The 22,761-nt window shown below is 39.0% G+C and overlaps 1 protein-coding gene across 1 annotated transcript; it reads left to right on the forward strand.

Moving 5' to 3' along the window:
* Positions 3,800–7,979, forward strand: LOC109226134. The gene is made up of 8 exons (XM_019390934.1): positions 3,800–3,882; positions 4,078–4,129; positions 4,833–4,949; positions 5,370–6,225; positions 6,317–6,446; positions 6,535–6,828; positions 6,904–7,005; positions 7,524–7,979. Exons 4-8 carry the CDS (start codon positions 6,101–6,103, stop codon positions 7,977–7,979), a joined length of 1,107 nt encoding a protein of 368 aa, XP_019246479.1. The 5' UTR covers positions 3,800–3,882; positions 4,078–4,129; positions 4,833–4,949; positions 5,370–6,100.

Here is a 22,761-nt window from a genome sequence, read left to right on the forward strand (position 1 = left end):
ACACCTAAGCAAGCCTTAGGTGACCAAGCTGTTAAAATTGGAAATCTGCCTTCTTGTGTATGCTGCCTAATTCTCAACAGGTTTTAAAATCAGTAGGCAAATTGATTAGGCCTTCCTGAGTAATACAACAAATCTGCTATCGACTTGCCTTCTAAAAAAAACACCTAGATGTCATGCCTTAGGAATCTGAATACTGTCATTTACTGTGCTTAAGTCGTGCTGCTTATGTGTTTGTTTGAGGAGGAAACCCTGAGCCTTTTAATTGCTCCCATTATGTGTGGAAGTCCTAAATGTTTTGACTGTCACCTTAAAATTTTACCTTTTTAAAACCTTAGGAGTACGTCTAGAACCACCTATAGGTAGACGTCCTAACTCCCCCCAGGACCATTAAGAAGGGACGGGTAGCAGCACGCGATAGGAATCCGTGACCAACACTCGCTTTGCATGGCCAATAAGGGGACTGGAAGGATAGGCATGGATATGATGACCGGTGCGCTAATGCCACGCGTAGCCCCTTTCTAAGGAGTGATTACCAGGCATTGTACTGATGTGATCCTATAGGCTAACCAACCTAGGACCTCCCTCTCCCCCAAATTCTCTTTGCTTGAAACTTTATTTTCCTTTCTTTACAACCTGTTTAAATTCTTATTTTATACAATGCCCCAACATGTTCTACTTGCAATTATTTGCTTCAATTGTTTATTTATGGACTAATTTGTGAAATAAGTTCGGCCGGGACCCACAGTTGTGGACCAAGAGGGGTGCCTAACACCTTCCCCTCGAGGTTACTTCGAGCCCTTACCCTAATATCTGGTAATGCAAACCAACCCAAAAGTTAATCGCTCTAGGTGCCCTAACGCACCATAATCCGTCAGGTGGAGACTCTTCAAATACCCACTTCCCAAAGGGAAATGAGTCATTACACCCCGTGAATGTCGAAACCCGGACTTCTCCCCGCGAGGAGGTTTAAAAAAGGGGGTGCGACAATTGGTGCTGAAAATTTGAACAACTAAGAAATGTGCAAATAATGATAGAATTATATAACATCACAAAAGCTAAGCATGAAACCTCGTCAGTCACCTTTGGTACGTCGTTAGTAGCTTTTATAATGCCTGTTCAGTGGTTTTCAGTTCAAAAGGCATTGGGCATTAGAAGATGGTTAATAATTAAGCTACATCTTAATATACTGGTTCATATAAGACACATCCTGCTTTGTACTAAAAAGAGAAATTTTTATTACAGACTGAGCGATACCCACCTTCAGAAATTACCTATATTTAGTTTTTCAATTTTCATAACCATAAATAAATTATAAAGACAGAAATTTTGATGCGGAGCAGAAGAACCCGAAAGATTCACCTAACTTTTTCTTGTCCTACGATCAGTCTTTATTTCTTTAGTCAGCTATTACAGATTTGATATCAGAAATGCATACTTTACTTGGCTTATGATATCATGTGAATGATGAGTTATCTAAAGTGAAATCGTTTCAACTTTTAATAGTTAGTATTCACTCTAATTCTCAAAATGAAATCTTTTTAACTTCTAACAGTTAGTATTCATAGAATATTTCTTATACTATAACTTCGATCTCAAGAACAGTAAATATAAACTCCAAGAGCTATATGAATGTTATAAAATTGCTCTTAATATACCACCCTTTACTCGCAACTTGTTAGCGATGGCAAAGATTATTGTTTCTTTCACCTTTTCCTATTAATATGAGTAGTAATTTGGAATCTCCTGTTGCCAAAAAGAAAAAGAGCCCAAATAAGCTCTTCATAATCACCAACAAAATTCTAAAAAAAAAAAAATTAAAAAAAGAGACAAGAATACAAAAAATAGCCCTAAAAAAAGGTCAGAGATATGTTGTCATAGAGGGCATTAGAGTTGAGGGCTTATTTTCTGGAGTCACAATTACTGGAGTATCAAATGCACAGTCACCTATAAGAGCACCACACATCTAATGTAGAAACATAGCTTATTCAGGAACTCAAAAGGAAAAGCCCCAGTTTCTAATAAAATTCTAATATAATCTCCAAATCCGGTTTTGAGAAAACCCGTTAAAATACCCATCATAAATTGCTTATAAGAATCTATGAACAACTATAAAGCAAGAAAAAAGATTGAAATTTAAGGAGAAAACTACCTCTTTTACCATTTGATATTAACAGTTTGATTGCTTTCCAAACTTTAGAAAGGTCCTCAACCACCAGAGAAAAATCATGAAGTCGCTAGCCTAGGGGTTTGTCGACGCCTACAAACAGTAATTCAATTTTGCTTGCAAGAAAGATCTTTACACTTTCTGAGAAGAAGACTAGAGAGAGTGAGAGCAACTAAGAAAAGTAGAAAGAAGGCAATGGAACATAATGCTTCTGGAATTATGTCGAGCATGCAGTAAAGGACTAAGCAAAAAGACAATTTTGCCCTTGATCGATCAACTTCTCATTTACTAAGCACCAAAATAAACCAACCCCAATACATCTTACCATTTTGATCATTTTCACATATAATTGAAGGGTATTTGCCGATGCAATTCAATAATTAATTCACTGCCTTTAATTAACTGTCTTCCTAGAATCATGTTCAGAGAAATTAGTACTTATTTAAAAAGCTATCATCAATTCCCGTACATAATGTATTCGCTAATAATGGATATATCGTGTGCATAACTTATTTAACTTTTGAATATTACCTTAGACTTTCTTTTCTTCCACCCCAATCCAACGCTAACAACCAAATTAAATATGTCATGCCCTATATATATATATATATATATATATATATATATATATATAAAATTAAAGATCGGCTCCTCTCCTAGGCAACCTAAAAAGAAAAGGAAGAATTCCTAAATTTTGTCACCACATTGATGGTCATATTGGAAAACGACCATCAAAAAAATAATTTCAACTAGTATCAGTGCATAGCTTAGTGCTTCTCGAGTACATGATTCCTAATTAGGGGATTAAGGTTTGAATCGGATTCCGAAGATTTCAGTAATTTAGCCTAAGTCTTGAATATATGTTAAAAAATAAATTAATAATGTACAAAAATTATTTACCCGTAAAATAGTATAGTTGAATTTATAACGTGGCTTATAGACAAACATATTGATTTGATCCCAAAATTACAAATAAACTAAATGAAAAGTATAAGACTTAGCGTTGAAATCGAAATAAACAGCAGGTAGCCTGATTTGGGGAGCAGGGCTTCTGAATGCAGTGATAAGAGCAGCGTTCACTACAAGAAAATTGTAAAATTGTGACGGAATATTTGAGACGAAGCATTCTGTCACAAATTGTGACGGATTTGTGACGCATTTTGGACAAATCAACCTTACATGGACGAAATTATCAAAAGATTTTATTTTTTCCTAAAAAAATTCTAAGAGTAACGGATTTGTGACAAATTTGTGACAGATATGAAATTTAGTCTTTGTGACGAACATATTTTTGTCACAAAATTATGGCAGAAGAGAAGAAATAGCAATACTTTGTCAAAAATCCGTCACAAATTTTGTGACAGATTATATTTTCCGTCACAATATTATAAAAGAGCAATTATCTAATAAAAATAATTTTGTGACAGATTTATTTTCCATGACAATAATTTTTGACGGAACATTCAGTCACAATTTTAGAAACATTTGGACAACTTACAAATTTTTTCCAAAATATTTGCCCACTTTTTAGTTTCTCCCTCCAAATATTTTGCCCACTTTTTAGGTTCCCTCCGCCAAACCTCTTATTCCACAAAACTCTTAAGACTTAGACCCATTTTCTCATTCCACTCCTCCCTGCTTCTCTCTCTCTTTCAACACAAAACACAAATGGCGATTCGTGTACCCTTCTAGACTCAACGCCACAGCAACACTTGCAGGTTTGATTTTGCTCCAGTCTCTTCATCCACACTCAATAGCTTTTGGATCTTTCAATTTTTGTTCAGATTTGTCTATGTTTTTCTTGAATATTATTTTCCAAAGTGAATAACATTTGGGTATTGCTGTTGGGTTCTTCTATCTAAGCTTAGAAAACTCCGATTTAGCTAAAAAGCTTTTGCATGCAACTATTTTAGGTACAAATTTTGGGTCATTCACTTGAAGTGGTTTGAAATACTTCTGAGATAGGTGAGATTTTAGTTTCTTGTTTATGATTTGGTCTTAATTTTGAGCAAAGGAAAAAGCTCTAATTTTGCTAAAGGAAATAATTGTGCTTATTGTAGATATCAACTTTGTCGTCTTGGAAAAAGGTAAAAAAATGAAGAATGTGCAGGCTTTTGTTTTCCAGCTTTTGAAAAGTTTTTCTATATGCTTAATAAATTTCTGATATTTTTTAGGTAATAATTTTCTGGTTACTAAGATGAATATGGTCCTTGTTGTTAAAACAAGACTCACCCCTATTTGAGCTAATTCATCCTTGTAGTTCATAGACAATTCATCAACCTCCTCATAGGATATAACATTCATGGTAGAGTTACTGTTGCAATGTTTAGGAACTCAAAATTACTCTTAGTTGTTGAAAGGGGCCGGGTGCGTAGGATAAGCCTCACATTGAGTGCATTTGAGTGTTTCAAAAATTCTTTAGGAGTGGTGGTGATTTTCAATTTGCTATAACTTGTGTTATTATACCTTCTTTTTGGTTGTTTTTGGTTATATACGTGCTATATATGTTGCTTCCTGACTCTAAATTGATTTATATCATTTTATTGCTGGAATCTCATAAAGTAAACTAAGTGCTCTTAAACAATATTAATTATCTTATTTATCTTGTCTAAATGTCTTAAACTATGGTCATTTATATTTTTCTGTTTCATTCTCTTTTTTGGATCAGTTTCTTCAACATATAGGCAAGGAGTCAAGCACCTCCCTAGCAGAAAGATTAAAAAAGAAATTAACAGTTCCAAGAAGTACGCAGTTCTAGATATTTTTCTGATTTATCTAGTGAATGGTAATTTCTATTTCAATATTTGGCATTACATATGTTTTTTCCTTGGGACTTTTATTGATGTTGATACAGTTAGGTAGGAAACTTGTGACTTTTCTAGTTATCATTGAATCTTGTTAAATTAGTGCCATTTTCTGTTGGATTCTATAGCAGAATGCAAGCTTGACATGTCTACTTTAGTACAAATATGTTCTAATAGATTAAATTTACTTTTTAAAAAATAGCTAGATAATAGACAACTTTAATTACAACAAATAATCTTGTTTGTCATCATGTATGTTCTAATCAAACGAACCGTGTTATTTAAATGTTCTTGGTTTGATCCAACACCAAAACATGGTACTCGAGTACATGCACAATATAATCTTGTTGATGTAAACAAAAGAAGGACCTTTAATAAATATGAACCATTTATTATGGCAGTGCAAGCTACTCAGGTGTATCTTGAAACTTATCCTACTCTAAAGAGGACAACAGATGAATGGTTAGCTGTTTGTAATATAAAGGCACGATCTGTTGTGGAGATTTCAAAAAAAGCAGAACAACCTATTGATTCAGCTTTTCAAGAGGATGTCATTCAAGTGTATGCAATTGATATTTCTGTAGATGAAACTCCCCATGCATTGAATGATCCTGATGGTTTGCTCATTGACATGGAGGAGGAGGAGGAGGAGGAGGAGGAGGAGGAGGACGAGGACGAGGACGAGGACGAGGACGAGGAGGGGGATGATGAAGAAAGTGAATAAACTAAATGTTACTTGAAGTGGTAAAAGTTTATGTTTTTGAATGGATCTAATTTGAATTATCTCTTAGAACCAGTAAGGAGGAAAGTACTTTTTGAGTGAATTTGGTTATGTCCTTATATTTTGTAATTTTTGTTGTACATCTTATCTCTTGTGTCCACAAAATGAATTGATGTAATTGAAAGCTAGTACTTAATCTTATAATGATCTTTGTTGCTTCAGTTATAAGTTGTACATCATATCTTTTGTATACACAAAATGAACTGATATAATGTAAAAGCTAATACTTTATCTTATAAGGAACATTGTTGCTTCAGTTATTAAGATTTATTATGTTAAGAGTTATTTCATGAGCTATTTTGTATGTATTCAAAGCTGTGATCCATTGCTAATTAATAAACTTTTAAGAATATGAGTGACTCGCCATCATCAGTTCCTCGTACTCCTAGTACTCCTGGAACTCCAGATATCTCTGTTGGATCTACTACCGGCTCATGTCCATCTAGTCGGTTGGCCATCTCAGTTGTGGGAGAAAAGTAAGAACTAATATTTTTGTATATATGTTTTAACTTTTAAAAATATAAATATCGTGAAATGTATTAGTTATTTATTTTTAATTTTGTTCAGGTTCGTTCCTAATGGTCATTCTATCTCAAAGACCATCACTGATACCTTCATGGAGCGGCAAGATGCTACTGGTTACACATGGAAGGTTGTCTGCCAATCCACTCGTGACTTCTATTGGCATGAATTTATGGTAAATATCGTTTTCTATAAAAAAAAATTATAAGTAATTATTTAGTATATATATGTATTTATGTCACTGATCAAATATCTTTTGTTAGAAATTATATCACTGGAGTTCTGCTGAGGATGCCATAATCAAACATACTTGGAAAAAAGTGGCATCTACCTTGTACACTAAAAAGCTGCACAAGTGGCGAAATTTTACAACCAGACCTACTTTTATTAAAGAGCATATATGGGAAAGCTGGCAGGCACACTGGTCATCGAAAAAGTGGCTTGAAAAATCTCGTGTCGCCATTCAAAATCGGTGTAGCGAGACTGGTGGTCCAGGCACTGGTCCAAGCAAGCATACCGGTGGTTCTAGGTCTACAGTGGAGCATACTATAAAATTGGTATTGAATTTAACCTTTCAATAGAGTAATTATATGACCTTATCTCCTATTTTAATATTGTACTCTATTATTCAGGCAATAGAATTACATCGTCCAACAAATTCATGGGATATATTTAAGAAGCTGCATAAAAGAAAGGATGGGAACTTTGTGGATACCAAGTCTAAGACTGTTGGTGTAAGTTTCTTTTATAATATTTCATCATTTTATTTGAGAATGAATATGAGGAATATTACTGGTGCAATCCACTTATCTGAAAGCTTCTTCACATCATCTCATTTCTTGTTTAATTAGCATTTCATTTCTTGTTCTGATGCAGAAATGAAACACATATTGTGACTTATTTTTATTTCTTATTATGCTTCAAAGAATCAGCTTATGAGTCACTAAGTATAAGTTTATTTTTACTTAAGAAGAATATCTGTTGAAAGCTTGTGATAGAATTCTATTCTGGTCTAATTTTTTTATTCTAATCTTGAAAATGATATCATATGAGTCTATGACAAGTTAATAAATGACAATTATTTTTATGAGTTTTAGAGATTTGCTTCTTTGCATCTGTGATTCAAGTTTTAAACTACATATAATGAACATTGCTTCTTTAGTTGCTTACGTGAGTGAGCTGTAAAACTTAATTATAGGAAATCTTTGTATATTACTTCTCATTAGTTTCTTATTTTGATAAATGTATGTAGGATAAAATGGAAGTTGCGATGGCTGCTGCTATTTCGAGCTTATCCGATGATTCACAAGAAGTTCAAAATGCCGATATAAATCGCCTATACTTGGATGTTGTCGGCGGAGAGAAGAAAAGACGTGTGTATGGATTGGGCTCTCAAGCTGCGACTTTGTATCAAGGCTACAATTCTGCCACTTCACGCCATTTGCCTGTAGTACCAGATCCCGCTGCTGAAGAGCGCATCAAAGTGCTTGAGGAGGAGGTGTTGCGTATGAGAGAAACACAAGAGAGGATTCTTCAAGAGCGCGTGGAGGCAGAGGTGCAACAACGCGTAGACCAAGAGGTCTCGCGTTTGAATCAACAGAATGATGATCGATTGCGGTCTATGGAGGAGCAATGGATGCGCAAGATGAGCGAGATGGCATTATCATCTCACCCATCTGGTGTTCCTACTCCCTTTAACAGGGACTAACCAAATGCTTTAGTATTTAACATTGTTAGACTTTAGCAACTTGGATACTCTCTAAGTGCTATTTTAACGTTGGCAGGCTTTTGATTGTTGGATGCTTTGTAATTTTTAATATGTTTAGACTTTTGCTAGTAGAACTTATATTTTGGCATGTTTTAACTTCGTATGTTTTATTATATATTTCATATTATGTTTGTTATTGGTTGGTTGTTGTTAGTTGTCTTTATGCTTTTAGCTAATTTTTGCATAAGTATTATTAATTATTTGTTAAAGCTGAAAGTCCAAATTTAAATTTTTGACAGATCTACATGGCCAAAAACATTCACCAAATTCTTAAATAGTGATGGAAACTTATGTGTCACAAATATTATGTATCCCAAATCTGTCACTAATATAGCTGCCAACTGTGTCAATTTGTGACAGAAAATTTTATCACAATTTATTTGTGACAAAATATTCTGTCACAATTGCTGTGAATATATAAATAAATTTGTCTCAAAAACTATTTAGTCACAATAATTGTCACGGATATATCTGTCACAAATCCGTCTCTATTTTGTGACGGAATCAAGCTACATGCAGGCCTCTATATTGCGATGGACGATTTTTGTCATAAATCTGTCACAAAAATTTTGTGACCGAAATTTGATCCGTAAAAAAAAATTTACGACCAAAGGTTTTGGGACGTCCCCGTTTTTGTTACAATTCCGTCACTAACACAAATTTGTGACGGAATTGTGACAGAACCGTCCGTCACAATTTTGCCATTTTCTTGTAGTGGTTAAACAAAAAGCAAAGTGTTGTTTAGCTCGAGAATAACGTGTAGCATAAGTTTTGTTAGAGATTTTTTGTGTTACAATGGTTGTTGAAGCTATTCTTTATAGCTATACTTAGGGAACAAGGTCGTAGGATCTAGCCCCTCTTAAATGACAATAATGGAGGTCACTGATGAATATGTAACGACAAGCCATGAATGCCAAAATTCTCTGCAAACAGCTGTATATTCAACACTGAGGAACATTCGTCATTAAATGTCATCTGGTGACAAATATTTATTTGCTTCCGTTGACTGTGTTCCCCTCAGAATCTATCTGGTGCCAATTGAAGTTGTTGTCCTCGGTCTTGGTTTCCACTCGCTTCATCTTCCATCTTCCTCTGGTTCCACGTGTCACGCTATCATTTGGCATTTAATATGAACCGAAATTTACCTTATACAGATAATCCCTCTGCTTTCCAATGGCATATCTTTGTGTCACCGAAAAGTTGGTGAAGATCCTTTTTTGGCGAGAAATTTTCTGAACCATTCTGAAAAGTTTCTGACGCTTGATAAGACGCATGTCTCCTTTTTATACCCCGAACACATGTTACTCCATGATTTAAAATCATTTTTGCCGATTCTCGAGGTAATCATGTCCACGATTTTAGCCGCCTATTCCTTTACTTATACGCCTCATTCTTCTTCTTTCACTTCTAACAGTTTCATGAACTCTCTCAACTTCTTTGCATGCAATTCCTTTTGGCTTTCATCTCTTCTTGTTCTTCTTCAAAAAAAACTCCACCATCTTCTTCTCATTATGGCTTCCTTTACTAATTCTTCCCAGAACTCTGGTCTTCTCTTCGATGGGGGCCCGAAGAGGAACAAAGATAAAGACGTCGATGTTGATGTTGATCCTCCCACGGTGAGCACAATCATCTCCAAATATCTCAACACAACCAAGGAATTTGAAGAGAAGTTTTCCACTTCAAACCCTCAAATCTGGGCTGTTGGTAAATATCCTTCTTTTATTCGCCCTTTCAGTATTTCTGCTGTGAAGGAGGATTGTGACTGCCATGCCCTCAACATCATTTCTCCTGACCTGGTGGAGCGTCTGACCTTCACTAATAAGGGTTTTACGTATGTTTATATGTATCCCTTCTCTTTGGGTATGTTTTCTTTGAGCGAGGGACTTGACCCCGTGATTTTGGAACTGTGAGCCGGTACCAGGTTTGTTGGCACATGTGGGCCCCTCGGTGTGGCAAATAGTGGCATGTCTACGGCAGTTGTGCCTGGAAACGAATGATCCCCTCACCTTGGCTCATATGATGAACCTCTACTCCCCCAAAATCTTTCGCGGGGGAGTAATAAATTTCAGCAAGCGTGGCCACCATGCATTGCTTACCAGCATGGATAACGATAATGACCGTGGATGGATAGAGCGGTTTGTCATCATTGCTACCAGGGATATCATCCCGGCCACAACTCCATCCTTGCCTGAATCTTGAGCTCGTTCACGTAAGTATAAAGTCTATCTCTTTTTCTACAAAAAGGTTGTTTCATGTCAGTTCTAACCCTTCTTCATTCATTATTTCAGCAACTCTGTTGACACCTCCAAGGGTTGAAGGCCTTGACTGGTGGGTTCAGAAGATTCTGGACATTACTACGCCAGAGACCTGAAATTGGAAGGAGTTGGCCCCAAATATGTGTGGGGGGCCAAGAATCACGGTAAATTGACTCTTCCTTGGTTCCACCTTTATATATAAGAAAACTTGCTAATCCTACCTTTTTGTTTTATTCAGGTCTCTCTCGGGGTTTTGTTTCTATCCTTGAAGAGGATGTTTTAGTTGACACCGCGGAGGCTGCAAGGTTGTTGTAGGAATCTCTTACCCCAACTGGTGCCCGCAGGTCTGCTTCGATGTAGGTGCTTCTTCTCAGAATCCCCGACCAGAGAATAAGCAACCAAAAAGGCGGTGTTCCTCCTCGGCCGAGGATAAAAATAAAAAGGTGAAGAAAATCGCGCCCGAGCCAACCACATCCGCTATGATTATTGACGATGATAGGGAAGCCCGTGATGAAGAGGCTTCCCTATAAAGGAGACAATGATCCTCATCAACTCAATAGAATGTTATCTGGAGAGCTTAGGACCCCAACCGAGGGCGATATCCGAGTGCTTAGGGGAGAATTTTACTTAGTGGAGAATGTTGATTCTCCCTTTACGGTCCCAGTTGCTGCTCCCAGTACTATGAGGTCGAGTACCGGGCCCCTTCTGCCTTTGGTTGGTGAGCAATCAACAACCTTTGTCGTAGATGATTCTTAACCTACAATGCCATCAGCTTCATCTACCTCCACGCCACCCATACCTTAATCCCCAACAACAACTACATCTTCCCCACCGTCTGCAGATGCCCGAGAGGAGGATGTCCCTCCTTCCCAGCCCCCTTACCACGAGAATTTGAGGCACAACTACTCCGCCCCATCTGCAGATTCCCAAGAGAGGAGGAGTGTCTCTCTCTCGGTGTTAATGAAGTTCCATCTATTGTCCAGGCCAGTGGAACTCGCCAATTATTTGAAACCGCTGAAATCAAAGAAAGATAACAAGAAAATACACTCTCTTTTGGGAGAGTGTATGATAAATAACACATGCACAACACAACAACGGCATTGTACTTGTTCTTTTTACTGCTTGTTTCTTCCTGATTTGTAGTGATAGGGTTTCTAACTTTGGTATTTGATTTGCAGACCAACTTCCTTGCTTCCGAGTGCCTTCAGAATTGATCCTCGACAACGAAGGACGCATGTCCGAGCTGGATCAACTGTTGGCCGATATAAATCAACTTGTTGCGTGCCTCCCGGTGTTAGAGGCGAAAGCTGCTGAGGTGAGTGATCTTGAGGCCTAGCAACAACTTAGTGAGCAGAAGGTAGTGGCCCTTAGTCAGGAAGCTTCTCAATTAAATGTTCAATTCCAAGAAGCTAAGTCTAAGTGGTCTGAAGTTCAAGATGTTGTGCTTGCCGCTGCCGAATGCGAGTCTGCCTCCATCAAGCGAGTGAATAACTTGGAGGCAGCTTTGAATTCCAAATCTGAAGAGGTTGCTGCTGCCGTGGAGAAGCGTGCCCAGATGCAGGATGGGTATAAAAAGATCATGCATCATAATAAGGTTCATATAACCACAATCCATGATCTAAATCTTAGCCTTAACGCTATGAGATCCGAGCGGGATGGCCTTTTGACCAAGGTTGATAGGCTTAAAGCAAATCTTCAGCACCAAGGGGATTCCCTCATTATTGAAAACACACACTCTATGTATCATATGAGGAGGAAAACCTTGGAAGAGGCCAAAATGGGCATCATTTATATTGGCGATCAGATTGCCAAGGCCCGAGTGCTTGAGTTAACTGCTCGAGAACACCTCTCGGCTCAGCCTAATGCAACTAATTATTCTAGTTCCGATTTTGAGTCCTCAGGAACCGAGGAGGAGCTTGAAGAGAATAATGATGAAGGCCAAGATTCTACGCCGATGGCAGATCCGCCTACTTCTCTCGAGGGCGCAGATGCTTCTCTTCCCCCAAGTTTTGGTACCGACGTAGTTTAGCTTTTTTTCTTTCTTTTTCTTTGTTGTTTTCTTTTGCATTTTTGTACTTATGCAGCTTGGAATGTTTGATAAATAAAAGTGCTTTTTGTTTAAACATTGCGCAAAGTTTATTCTTTTTGTGTCAAATTAGATAAGGCTTCAGGTGTATTTTCCTCCGATTGTATTTGGTTTCGGACATAAATTCTTCCAGAACCAACCATTTACTATGAGGGTTTCATAAGAGTGGTCCCTTTTATCTTTACGGTTCTCTTAAAGAAGACGTCTCATGTTCATTTCGGCGCTATCATTTGAAGTACTTGGTTAACTTTCAAATGATAAAATCAATTCATCATTTGGACAAGAAACAAGATAAAAATAAAAGGACTTCATTTTATTCCTTCTATCTTCAAAAGTACATGAGCATTCGTTTGTTGAAATAAAAGAAATTGTCATTACATGTGGCTAATTTGTACAACTTATTTCTATGGGGCTGGTTGTGCAATCCCCAATGTTGATGGGACATTTTGTTCTTGGGTACCGTAATCCCAATTTTTGTGGCAATCAGGTTGCCGTATTCTCATACTATCCTAGTGTTCGAATGCGAAGAATGGGAATTGGAACACTGGAAGTCTTGCTCCTTTGAGGAAAAATACTAGTGAATGGTTGGATAATCTTTGGTTCGATGGCAAGCTTCCTTCGCGTTAGGAATTTTGCCACCGAGCCAAAGATTATCTAACCACTCCCCGGTGTCTCCCTTGAGGAAAAACACTTGTGAAAGGTTGAATCGCCTTTGGTCTGATGGCAAGTTTTTCTTTCATTTAGGAATTTGCCTTCGAGCCAAAGACTATTTAACCATCCCGCAGTGGTTTGTTGTTTCAATTCCTTGTCATTTAAAGGTCTTATCTCTGCTGGTGACATTTCCTCATAGTATGCTTTCCGTTCGTGCCTCGTTAAAAACCTTGCTAGAAAAACCCAATTGGGACTAAACTGAATGAAGGGTAAAGAGTGCAGAACGCACTTTCAGTATAAGCAGATCCATCAGCAATAATATCTTTTGAGGTGGGTCACGTTCCAATTGCTTGGTAATTTGACCCTGTCTTGGTTCTCTAGTTTGTATGATCCTTTTCCCGTGACAGACGAAACCCAATAAGAGCCTTCCAAAGTCGGACCCAACTTCCCTGCGTTAAGCTCCCAGGTGTTCGGAGTTACTTTCCTCAAAACCAAAACTCCCCCTTTAAAGTAGCAGAGATTATCCCTCCGGTTATAGTATCTTTCCATTCTTTGTTTATGGTCCACCATCCTTATGTGTGCCAAGTCCTTGCGTTTATCAAGAAGCTCCAGCTTGACCAGCAATGCTTCATTATTTGCTTCCTCGTCCGCCCGGAAGTACCGTAAAGTTGGTTCTCCTACTTCCACCGGGATTAGAGCTTCTACGCCGTATACGAGAGAGAAAGGTGTCACCCCCGTACTCGACTTGGCCATCGTCTAGTATGCCCATAGCACTCCCGGTGGCTCTTCAAGCCATTTGCCTTTGGTTGCTTCCAACCTCTTTTGGAGGTTTTGAATAATCACCTTATCGGTTGATTCCACCTGCCCATTTGCGCTCGGAGTGTATAGTGAAGATGTGATTTTCTTAATTTTTAGGTCTTCAAGAAATTTTGTGACCATGGAACCTACGAATTGTGGCCCGCTGTCACAAGCAATCTTCTTCGGTATTTCGAACCGGCAAATTATGTTTTCCCATAGGAAATCGACCGCTTCGCGCTTACCGATTTTCTAGAAAGGACCTGTTTCAACCCATTTACTGAAGTAATCGGTTAGTATTAAAAGAAATTACCTTCCCAGGAGCCGATGGCAGCGGTCCGACTATATCCATCCCCCATTTCATGAATGGCAATAGGGATAGTACCGAATGCAGCTGTTCCGCCTATTAGTGTACCAACGGTGCATGGCGTTGACACTTGTCTCATTTCTGAACGAATGCCTTTGCTTCTTGCTCCATCCGAGGCCAATAGTATACGGCCCTAACTAATTTTAGGACCAACGAATCCGCACCGGAATGGTTCCCACAAATTCCTTTATGAACCTCTCTCATGACGTAGTTTGCCTCTAAGGTTCCCAAATATCGGGCCAGCGGGCCTTGGAACGACCTTCTATATAACTGTTCCCCAGAAGTTGTAATGAGCTGCTCTGATGAGGAGTGCCCGGGATGCTTTCGGGTCTTCGAGCAACTTGTCGTGTTCAGGGTAATCGTTGATCTCATTCCTCCAATCCTAGACTAGGCTGGTTGTATTTACTTCATAATAACTGTCCACATCCAGTACCGAATTTACTTATGAACGACGGTACCAGAATCTGATCCCTTCATTTCCATGGACGATCCCAAATTGGCCAATGCATCCGCATTGCATTTTTTTCTCTCAGGATGTGGGTGATCGACCATTCCCTGCTCCTCCTTGGTGTCGAAGATTCCATATTCTTGACTTATTACTGGTTAGGAATCGCATTAGATTTCAATGACTTCGGAGTCTAGCCCCCAGGACAGTTTAAGTCCTGTAATCAAAGCCTTATAATCGGCTTCATTGTTAGTCAAAGGATCAATTTTTATGGACTGCCTCAGGATCTCTCCCGAGGGCATGATTAAGACCACCCCGACTTCGGACCCTTTCACGTTGGAAGCTTCGTCCGTGAACAAGGTCCAAACTCCTGATGTCGTTTTTGCCAACATCACCTCTCTTTTTATGGCTAAAGGCAGTAGCCCGGGACTGAAATCGATCATGAAGTCGGCCAAAACGTGTGATTTGATCGCAATTCTGGGTTTATATTCAATATCAAATTCACTAATTGCAACTGCCCATTTGGCCAGCCGACCTGAAAACTCAGGTTTGTGAAGGACATTCTTCAGGGGAAAAATTGTCATCACGGCTATCGGGTGGCACTAAAAATAAGGCCTAAGCTTTCGAGCATTGACTACGAGAGCTAAGGCTAGTTTTTCGAGGTGCCGATAACGAGTTTTTGCTCCCGACAAAATTTGCTAACATAATATATAGAAGATTGCGTACCTTCGTCCTCCCGAACTACAACGACGCTTACCGCTACCTCCGAGACCGCTAAGTATATTAGCAATTGTTTGCCTTCCTCCGGTTTTGATAGTAACAAAGGGCTCAATAGATACCGTTTTAGGTCTTTTAAGGCTTGTTGGCATTCTAGAGTCCATTTGAAGTTCTTCTTCTTCTTCTTCAGAAGTGAGAAGAAGTGATAACATTTTTCCCAAGACCGACAAATGAACCTACTTAGAGCAGTCAATCTCTCGGTTAGTCTTTGGACTTCATTCACGCTTGACAGCTGGTCTGGAATGTCCTCGATGGCTTTGATCTTATCGGGATTGACTTTGATCCCCCATTGTGACACTAGGAAACCCAAAAATTTACCGGAGCTAACTCAGTATGCACATATTTCGGTATTAAGCTTCATGTTGTGCTTCCTTAGGATATCGATGGTTTGCTGGAGGTGTTTAAAATGGTGACCTGCATTCAAAGACTTGACCAACATATCATCTATGTACACTTCTATTGTTTTCCCTATTTGCTTTTCGAACATTTTGTTCATGAGCCACTGATAAGTAGCTCCGGCATTTTTAAGCCCGAATGGCATCACATTGTAGTAGTATGTGCCAAAGTTCATTATGAACGAAGTTTTTTCCTGATCCTCCGGATTCTTATTAATTTGGTTGTACTCGGAATAGGCATCGAGCAAACTCATCATCTCGTGTTCGGCCATTACATCAATCATATTATCAATGTTTGGTAGTGGGAACGAGTCTTTTGGGAACTCCTTATTCAAATCTTTATAATCTATGCACATATGAAATTTATTATTCTTTTTCGGAACTACTACTACGTTAGCTAGCCAGTCGGGATATTTTACCTCCCGGATAGAACTTATATCGAGTAATCGAGTTACCTCTACTTTAACAAACTTCTTTCTGACCTTGGAATTGGACGCTTCTTCTGCCTTCCCAGCAAGATGCTATGGTCTAGGCTTAGCTTGTGCAAGAACGCTTAACTATGCCTCCTACGAGGTCTATTGGTCATTGCAAATATAATCCGGTCTACAAGTCCAGAGTCGAATCCCACAGGGAATTAAACTACTAATTACAACCACTCGACTCGTATGAATTCAAGTAATCAACCTTCAGAAATACTAAATAATGATTTGAATGTTTACTAACTAGAGCAAAGTAAGTATAATGCAGTTATTTATAACTAACAGAGGAAAGGTTGTGGACAAGATTTGGAAAAGTCTAGGGTTATGATTTCCCCAATTATCGGAATCCTCCCCGCTACGTTTCCTATAAACTCGCCTAAGTATTCTCTATCGATCGTGAATACTTTGAGTGTCGTAATTCTCTTTCGAGTAACTACCACAATTTACTAGACGTATTCTTCGAACTACACTAGCTGGCTCTAAATAACCGCTCACTAGGACCGCACCAAGGTTTCGTTATTCCTAATCCCACCTTTAACTCCGTATTTATTCCTCACATACATTAGGAGTGATGTTGTTCAACGACTACCTAAATATGTACTCCTTTCCAAGCAATACACACTAAATAGGCACAGTCGATTGAGATCTCTTCAATCAACCACAATGTAAACGTGTTGAACAAGTCTAGAAAAAGCAAAGGTAAATCTATATTAAACGTATTAGAAAATCATCCTTCAATAGGTTCCATCAAACCATAGATTATAAGTTTAGCTACTCATAAATGTATCAACAATCATCATAATGTTTAAATACATTAAACTACATACTATAGAGAAGTAAGAAGGGAAAACTCGTTTGCTTCTTGCTCCACCGTGTTCTCTAGCCATTTCTCTTCTACAAAATAGTGTCCAACCCTTTTCCAACTCATTTGGGAAGTATTTATATGTTAGGGTCGACATTCCCCAGTCCAAATCCGGATTGGATTCTATTGACCCGCAATTTTTACTATGCTATAGGCCTCGCGAATCTTGGTCTGTAGCACGGTCCACCTAGCTATAGACCTTCCAAAGCCTGGTCTATAGTGCAGTCAACCTGGCTATAGACCTCGCGAAGCCTGGTCTATAGCGCGGTCAACCTGGCTATAGACCTCGCGAAGCCTGGTCTGTAGCACGCTCTGGGTACTTGATGCATTTGTGCTCTTTTCTTGCATTTTTGTCCTCTTTTTTTGCAACTCTCATTCAACACATTCTTCTGATGTTCCTGCATATAAAACAACACAATTTAGCTCAAATGTCACACAATTAATCACAAAACTAACAAAATATAGGACGAGTAATGTACTAAAAGTATGTCATTTTGGCCTAATTAGTCTCCATACACCTCTTCAATACTCTTTTCAAGTTTATCAGGCAATCATGGAATGAGTTCCTACCACTGAGAAGTCATCCATGAAAACCTCCATTATTTCCTCTACCATATCTGTGAAAATGGCCATCATGCACCTTTAGAATGTGGCGGGTGCGTTGCATAGGCCAAACGGCATTCTCCGAAAGGCATAGGTGCCATACGGGCAGGTGAACGACGTTTTGTCTCTATCCTTCGGTGCAATAGAGATCTGGTTATACCTCGAGAACCCATCCAGGAGGCAAAAATGGGACCTCCCCGCCAATATGTCTAGCATTTGATCAATGAATGGCAGCGGAAAATGGTCTTTTTGGGTGACCTTGTTCAATCTTTTGTAACCCATATAGATTCGCCATCCTGCAACTGTTGTTGTTGAGATCAGCTCGTTGTTCTCATTTTGCGCTACAGTTATTCCAACCTTTTTTGGCACACACCGAACTGGGCTAACCCAGTTGCTGTCAGAGATGGGGAATATGATTTCCGCATCCAACCACTTAATCACTTCTTTCTTCACCACGTCTTTCATGTTGGGGTTCGGCCTTCTTTGATGTTCTCTGGAAGGTTTGTGCCCATCTTCCAGTAGAATCTTATGCATACAAAATGTTGGGCTGAAACCCTTTATGTCTGCAATGGTCCACCAAATTGCAGTCTTGCACTCCTTCAGAACCTGAAACAGTTGTTCTACCTGCACATCTAACAAACCAGATGAGATAATAACAGACAATGTTTAACTAGGTCCCAAGAAAGCATACCTAAGGTGGGATGACAGTGGTTTTAGCTCCAACTGTGGTGGCTCTTCGATTGATGGCTTAGTTGGAGGGGTCTTTCTTTCTTCTAAGTGTAAAAGCTTGAATTCGAGCTCTCTTTTCCAGTACCATTGGCTTTCAAGGGCCAAAACCCACTCCGCCAAGTTTTCACCATCAACCTCTTCTAGGTTTATCAGGTAGGCCGCTAGGGGGTCTTTTGCATTTACTGCTTCATCTTCCTATTCCAAAATCACATCCACAGCTTCTATCATAGAGCAATTAGCAAATTCACTTGGTCGCCGCATAGACTTCTGCACATTGAACGTTATCTCCTCATCATTCAGTCTCATCTTTAGCTCCCCAGTTTCATAATCAATTAGAGCTCTCAAGTGGCCAAGAATGGCCTTCCCAATGAATTTGCTTCAACATCTCCATGAATTTCTTATACTGCTCATCCTTCTGATATTTGGCCAATCTCTGTGGGAAGGGTGCTGGAGGTCGCTTCTTTCTTGTGACTTAAGTTTGATCCTGGTCGGGCACTTTTTCTAATGCCTTCTCTTGCACTTCCTCAGCCCCCTTTTCTGTTACACCCTATGTTTTCGTACGTAAAAGTACGACATAAGTAATTGATGAAAGCTCAAAATTGAGATATTACATCCCGCATTTTCGTACGTTAAAGTTTCATCGTAAGTTTATCAACGTAAATACGGGAATATGATTATCTTGAGATTCGAGCATTATGCTATTTCAAACAAGTGATGAGTAAATTCGTGAAGGTGAGAGGGTAGGCAAATCGAAGAAAATAAATTTTGTCGAAGTTTGACATTTTGGGATAAAATACGGCCCGAGCTAAAATACCCGGTATTTATGCACAAGTACCATACAAGGTACCACATGGCCATGATAGTAAGGTGTATAAGGTATGTTAAAAGTGGATAGTATTTTAAGTAATTTGAGATAAATCTTAATTATGTGGGTAATTGGTTAACTGTTGGTTAATGGGAGATTAATAAGTTAATCAAGTGATTAGTGGATAATTAATCCAAATATTTGGATAAGGGCTACATCTCCAAACGTGGCAGCCAAAGCTTGATGGAAGTATGACTCTTAAAAACATAGAATAAGGTGGCATTAAGAGTCTTTTTGGTGGCTTAGTTATTAGGAAAGTGGGGCTCACATCCTTGTATAAGAAATATTAAACTTAAGAGACTAACTTAAGAGTCTTATACTCACGTTATTGTCCACATCCCAAATAACGTTGTCATCACTAACTTAAGAGTTTTATGACTCTTAAAGAACCTCATCACATTATTTGATTCATTTAATATGCATATATCATATAAGCAATCCAATACCTTCATCAATTCAAAGAAAAGTGAGATTTTGCAATTATAACGGAGTACGGTGCAATCTTTCTCAAGAATATCATACGGATTTTTCCCTACTCTGATCTTGCCGTTACGTGTTGTCGCAATCGATGTGTATTAGAGGGATTGTCAAGAGAATCGACTCAGGTATGTTAAGGCTATCCCTTCTTTCTTTTGGCATGATCTGTACGACACAAACGAAACGAGTAAATGCACAACTTCCATAACTGACTCTATTCATAAAAGTATTAGGAGTATCTATGTTCTTCAATTCCCATGTGTCCTATTATTTTATCATCTGTTCATGGGTCTCAGAAAAATACGTAAGTTGAAAAAGTTTACTTCATGATATTAATCAAAGGCAAAATAGTTTTATGACACTCCGAAAGATTTTATTGATGTATTTCTCATGCATGGCATTTATTTATACATGTACATTGACCCATGACCAGATGACGTTATATACGCGTATATATGTATGTATATGTATATGGGATAAGGGAAAAAGGTTACGACATATATACGCAACACCACCTGATCTGCTGGTATACGTTGATGATTCTGCCCACAGTGGCCGAGATGATATGATGGGATGCCCTTAGAGGCTTGATGATGTTATGAACACATGTACCCATGCACGACATGACATTCATATGCATGACAATATGAGTATTTCATGATTTATAGAGTTGTTCAGACTAACATGTCGAGTCTTTTAATCCTTGTTTCTCTCATGTCTATTATTTACTGATTTTCATTCCTTACATCTCGGTACATTATTTTTATTGACGTCCCTTTTGCCTGGGGACGCTGCGTTTCATACCCGCAGGTCCCGATAGACAAGTCAAGAACCCTTCGAATAGGCTATTAGCTCAGCGGAAGATCTTGGTGTGCTCCATTTGCTTCGGAGTTGCTTGTTTGGTTAGTATGATTTAGACGTGTATTGTTTGGTATGGCGTGACTCTATCCTGACCTTTATCAAAATTATGTACTCTTAGAGGCTTGTTGACAGATGTCATGTAGGCCCGTATGTCTCGTATGTATGTTTTTATATCAGGTTGGGTCGATTTATGTCGAGATTTCCCCATGTTTTATTCTACTTATCTCACTACATCCTCTCTGGCTAATTTACCTATGATAGTATGATACGAAAGATACGTTATGTAGGTACTCGGTTGAGTAAGGATCCGGGTGCCCATTGCGGCCCATTGGTTTGGGTCGTTGATAAATTAGGATTTTAACATGATTATACCCCTACTTGCTATTGCTTTTGTTATGAATTGCCACAAAATAGCCCTAAAATGCTTACAAGTTGCGCTTGATTGCAGGTTTGAGCAAAAGGATGACAAATGTCAAAGATCGGCTCAAAACGGAGTGAAACCTGCCAAGTGTCAAAGACCAAGTGAAGTGGGGAACAAGAAGACCTAGCGCGGACCGCACTGTTTTGCCACGCGGCCGCGCTAGGAGATTCAGAGACAAGTTCATTCAAGGGCATCCTGCGCGGTCCGCGCTCCTTTTTACGCGGTCCGTGCTTGTGAAGTTCAGAGGCTTGCAAATTCAAGGAAAAGTCCCACGCGGCCGCGCTACAAATCAGTGCGGTCCGCGTGGATGAGATTTAGAGAGATGGTGTTTTTGCCAAAGTACTGCGACGCGGCCGCGCTCCATTTATACGCCGTCCGCGCCCGTCTTCAAGCGCGGCCGTGCTACATTTCTGCGCGGTCCGCGCTAACCCCGCATGGGTATTTTTGTCCAGTTTTCCAGCCCGGTATAAATAGGACATTTTACCATTTTTAGGTCAAGTTTTGTATATCAGATAGCTGCTGCGCTCGTGAGACATATGTTTTAGCCTATTTTGGGCATTTTAGCTTTATTTCATCATAGAATATTGTAGTTTAACATTATCTATTAATTAATATGGTTATTTTTTCTTCTATTTCTTCTTTAATTATGTCCAGCTAAATCCATTAGCTAGGGTTGTGGCTCAACCCTAGTGTGGGTAATTGATGGGTGTTGCCATCTAAGGTTAGGATGATATTGGGTGTTTGCTATTTGGGTTAATTTTAGGTTTTAATTTAGAATTGGTGGTTGCAAACAGTGATTTTAGCTTTGTGGGTTTAACTCTTCTTGAGAAAGAGAGTCCATGACCCCAAAATTAACCTAACAAGGAATTGGGATGGACCCATGAGGAATGGTAGTCCCAATTAACGGGTTAAATCTAGAGAGAGTAATCACCCTACTTGAACCCTAGTTGCTTGGTCTAATTGGCCTACCCAATTGGTCTCGAGAGAGTCAATTGGGCAAAATCACTCTCTCTACCGAGAGGTGTGAGAGTGGGTAAAATTGTGCAACGGTTATAGCATAAGCCCCAAGTATATCATCTTGTCCTTAGTATCATCTACTCGTTGGTTAACCACCTAGGTAACGCCACGACCCTAGTCCCTTTCTCTATATTAATTACAACTTAGCAATATCTCCATAGCATAATTTAGCTTCATCTATTAGTCTTAAAGTAGAAGATATAAAAATCAAACCAAAAATGTTAGAAGTGATATTAGAAGCACAACCGCAACTCTAGGCTAGACCGATATTATAACTCCTTTACTAGCTCCCTGTGGAATTTCGACCCGATCCACTATTCGGGTATTAGTTATTGCTACCCACTCTTCCTAGCATTGTGTAGTGTTGAGACGGTCGTGATCAGTCGTGACAAAAGTGGTATCAGAGCAATCCTGTCCTAGGGAGTCTACAAGCCGTGTCTAGTAGAGTCTTGTTTATGGTGTGTCGTGCAACCCACTTATAAGCAGGAGGCTACGGGGCTTTTAGGACTGTCACTCTTTCTTCTTACTCTAGATCATGTGGTAGAGCTCAGTTGTAAGAACTCAATTTCCTGAACTCTATCTTATTCATAATACGACGATGCCTACATCTAGAAAGACGGTTGGTAAAGGATTGAAT

The sequence above is a fragment of the Nicotiana attenuata genome, chromosome 5, assembly GCF_001879085.1.
Source record: "Nicotiana attenuata strain UT chromosome 5, NIATTr2, whole genome shotgun sequence".
NCBI classification, from domain to species: domain Eukaryota; kingdom Viridiplantae; phylum Streptophyta; class Magnoliopsida; order Solanales; family Solanaceae; genus Nicotiana; species Nicotiana attenuata.